At 49.2% G+C, this 4,136-nt stretch overlaps 1 protein-coding gene across 2 annotated transcripts in view; it reads left to right on the plus strand.

The window, feature by feature from the left end:
• Window positions 1-683: 683 nt before the first annotated feature.
• The window catches only part of ZFAND1 (zinc finger AN1-type containing 1), a 19,222-nt gene continuing 15,769 nt past the window's right edge, over window positions 684-4,136 (plus strand). For both annotated transcript variants that reach the window (XM_006102134.3, XM_023743563.1), the window contains exons 1-2: window positions 684-765; window positions 3,308-3,350. In XM_006102134.3, coding sequence (XP_006102196.1) covers window positions 711-765; window positions 3,308-3,350 — 98 coding nt within the window. In that variant the 5' untranslated portion in view covers window positions 684-710. The remainder of the gene's footprint in view (window positions 766-3,307; window positions 3,351-4,136) is intronic.

Below are 4,136 nucleotides of genomic sequence, written 5' to 3' on the forward strand. Positions count from 1 at the left end.
TCACTGGGTCACTGGGAATGGCATCCATTTGTGCCTCGCGCAGCCAACCTCTCCTTCCTCTGAACCTGTGAAGTGGCTCATCAAGCACGCGGACTCCCGCATCCCAAAGGCCCAAAGGAACCCCGTCTGCAGTGCGTCTGGGCTCTCTAATGAGGGCCTTTACGGTTCCCTACGCACTCGGGAGCCAGAGACTTTTTTCTACCAGGATTTTTAAAAAGGCAAGAAAAAAGAAAAAGAAACCTTTATTTATAAAAAAGCCTAATGTCTTCCTTACAAAGGGCATTTACTTTAAACTATATAATCAAGCAGCACTGGTGTAGGACAAATCAGGAATCGCACCAGCCACGTGGTCTCCTTCACTGGACTCTGGCAAATCCCTGTGCCAGGCACCGTGCTAGTCCCAGTTACACTACAACCCTAGTGAGACCTTCCGCGGCGCCGGCGGCAGCGCGAACCCTCCAGCGCGGAAGCTGAGCGTTTCCTTACTGACCCTCGTGACGACCCCAGTCCTGGAAAAAGGCGGACAGCGTGCTCTTTCTTTGGGTTGTCCTGGAGACAAACCGCAAACACTCAGGACACCCTCAACACAGAAGCTTAGCCGCTTCCGGCCCTGGCCCCGCCCCAGCTGCAGGCTCCGCCCATGGTTCCCCACGTTCCCAGCAGGCGCCGCGCGCGCCGGGGCCCCCGCTCCTCCCCAGCGGCGGGGAGAGATGGCGGACCTGGACGTGGGGCAGCACTGCCAGGTGGAGCACTGCCGGCAGCGAGGTGATGGCGGAGTCGGCCCAGCTCTGCCCCACGGACCGTGGCGGCGGGAGGGGGCTTGGGCGGAGCTTCTCTGCGGGAGGGGAACGCGTAGCCTCCGTGGCATGGAGCCCGGGAGCTCCTGGAAACACCTGGCATGCACCTGGGTGTTCAGGGGCGCTCGCCGGGAAGTCGCGCCCCGGGAGCACTGCAGCTCCGCTCTGGCCCTGGCACTGCGCCCTCGGGGCCGCCGCTTCTCTTCCCCTAACTTCATGTTTAAGCTGCTACTGTCGGCGAAGGCAGCGGGAGATCAGTGCGAACCTGGGTTCCGGGCCCTTCCCGAGAGAGCTCTAGGCGGAAGCGCTTGGCCTTACCAGCTCCTCGGGGGGTCTGACACCCCCGGCTGCTCCTCCGGGGGCTGCTCTCCCAGCTCAGTCTCGCTGGGACTCCGATTGTCGCCAGGCAACCAACACCTACCAGGCAGCTCGGGAGCTAGGACGGCGTCCAGACTGTCGTTAGCGGCATTTTAGAGCATTAACAACAGTGTGAGCCGGGAGACCCTGACCGCACAGCCCGTCGGGCAGCAGCGCGGGCAGTGCGGCCGGCGTTAGGGGTTCCCGTTCCCGTCCCCGGCAGGCGTTCCTGAAGCGGACAGCACAGCAGGCGCCGTCCCGGTACCGGGGGTTTCACCCGTGCGCCATCGCCTGGCGCTCCCACTGCGGGAGGGTGGCAAGTAGGTTGCATCGCTCGGGGCGGCTCCAGGCACTGGGTGCAGGTACCCGAGTCACTGTGGAGAGGACTGAGGGTCGGCCCGATTAGTGCGAGCGCCATCCCTGATTAGTGTGCCCCGGTGGGCCGGGGGCGGAGGACAGCTCCCGCCGGGTCCTTGCTGCGGACGCGCTCGGTGTCTCACTGCTGCGCCGCCAGCCCCTCGCGGCCCCCTCGCACGTCGTGCATGGGAAGCCTGGCCGGGGTTTGCCGGTGAGCTCTGTATCGCTGCTGTGCCCGGCTCACCCTGTAAGTCCACCTCACCTGCCCTGTGTGAGATGGTCGGCTTCCTTGCCCACTTCCGGTGTCTTCTAAAGTGTAAACGTCTGAAACGAGGCCGAGGTCTAGCTCTTGGACTAGAGGACAGCAGTTAGGTTTGGAGTGTGCGTATCCTAAAACTGTTGTTAGCTTCCCGATGGACAGAAAGATGGTGTCCGGTACCAGGAAATTACCCTGATTTCACTCTTCCCCTGAGTCCTCTTGGTTTGTATCTAATGTTTACATGGTCACTGAAAGTCTCAAAATAGCAAACAGGTACAGTTCTTCCAAGCTGAGAAAGACATCAGAAGTTTCTGTTTCTGTCGCATTGATAAATGTATGCGCACTTTCTTGCTATGAAACGCTCATGGAATCGTGCAGCCAGAACCACAGGGACTGTTCTCAGGGGAAGGAAGAACCGACCTGGTCCTCTCGGCCCACAGCAGAATTACCCAGGGTCTCTTCGGTTATAAGATCCTTTCTGCTTCAAGTTTAGATAACCTGCAGGATGAGATTTTTGGGGGAAATTGTAGCTTTCTCTAAAGGGCAGTATCTTCTGTTTTCACTTTGTAAAAGTGGCGTGATTAGATATAGCCAGCCTTACTTTAGCTGTGATTTAATATGAGGTACATTGAAAACATTCTAGAGAGTAACTGATTGTGTCGGTGGTTAATAGTTGTCACATCTGGGAATGGGTACTTCCATGTGCTTTGCAGAAATTCTGTTCCTAATGTAGTTATTTATCTATCTATTTAGTTAGTTAGTTAGTTAGTTAATACTAACTTAGTTGTTCCTCAACAGCAAGGAAAAACACAATTCAGGATTACATTTTGCAGTATCAATCCACCAATCTATTGAATTTCTGGACTTTCTTTAAAAATATCTCCACCTAGTCATCACAGTATTTTTCTCAGAGCATATTCAAGACAAATTAATTGTTGTAATTATCTTAGGAATTATAGTTGCTTTCTAACTATTCATACCTTTTATGTATATCATTTGGTTTTTATAATTATCCTGTGAAGTAGATATAGCATATAGTATAGATATATATACACACACATATGCATACAGACCTATATACATACTTAATAATAGGTCTGGTTTTGTGTATATATACTAAAAAATATATTTATATATAAAATCTCTAAAACTCTACTGTTAAGTAACTTGCTTAGCATTGCTAAATTAGTAAATAGTGGAATCAGAATTGAAACCAGGTTTTTCACTTAAAATGCAGGAAATTTGCAAAATGCAGTCCTCGAAAACAACACCTACTAACTCTGGGAAACAAAAACAACATTTTTTTGGATTTAACATGCTACTCTAAGTAACATTTGTCTCCTGATAACCTAGTAACTTTCTCCCAGGGGACTTGAGGTTGTGATGGCTTTTGTTTACCTGCTACATTAGGATATTGGTCAAAAAAGGAAAGTTCTCCGAGGGAGGTGGCTCAGTACTTGCAGATTCTTTATGCTTAAGAAAACTAAATCAAAATCAAATACTGACCAGTACATATAACATTTTCCTTCAATTTTAGATTTTCTTCCATTTGTATGTGATGGTTGTTCAGGAATATTTTGGTAAGTTATTTGTTTGTACAGGATTTGAAAGTAACTTTGGTGTTTGTAATATGAGGTTTACTTCTGAACAGCAAAATGATGTAAAATAGCTCTTACTTTAGCCATTGATATTTAATGTTCATTATAGTAAAATGAACACTTGAAAAAAATAGATTAGTCATAGGCTCTGATTACTTGTGCATATATTTAGCTAATCTTCTAACTTCTTAGATGGCATTATCTGTATGATTTTTCTTTTTTTAAATATATTTTTATTGATTTCAGAGAGGAAGGGAGAGGGAGAGAGATAGAAATATCAATGATGAGAGAGAATCATTGACTGGCTGCCTCCTGCACCCCCCACCCCTACCCCCCAAGGGATTGAGCCTAAAACCCTGGCATGTGCCAGGACCAGAATCAAACTGGGACCTCCTGGTTTATACATCGACACTCAACCACTGAGCCACACTGGCTGGGCTGTGTGTGATTTTGTATGTAAAAGTTGTATTTGTGGCTTTTAATCACAAGGAGAGAACATGTCCACAATATAAAGAATATGGGAAAAACCCAGTTAATGATTATACTCTTTATTTTAATTAATAAAATGAAAGTAATGCATATTTTAAAATCAGACCTTTTATTATTGACTAGAGGCCCGGTGCACGAAAATTGGCCCGGTGCACAAAAATTAGTGCACAGGGGTGGGGGTTGGGGAGGAGTCCCTCAGCCTGGCCTGTCGCCTCTCACAGTCCAGGAGCCCTTGGGAATGTCCTACTGAGGGCTTAGGCCCGCTCCCCGCGGGGAGGG

The sequence above is a fragment of the Myotis lucifugus genome, unplaced genomic scaffold (assembly GCF_000147115.1).
Source record: "Myotis lucifugus unplaced genomic scaffold, Myoluc2.0 scaffold_400, whole genome shotgun sequence".
In the NCBI taxonomy this organism is placed as follows: Eukaryota; Metazoa; Chordata; class Mammalia; order Chiroptera; family Vespertilionidae; genus Myotis; species Myotis lucifugus.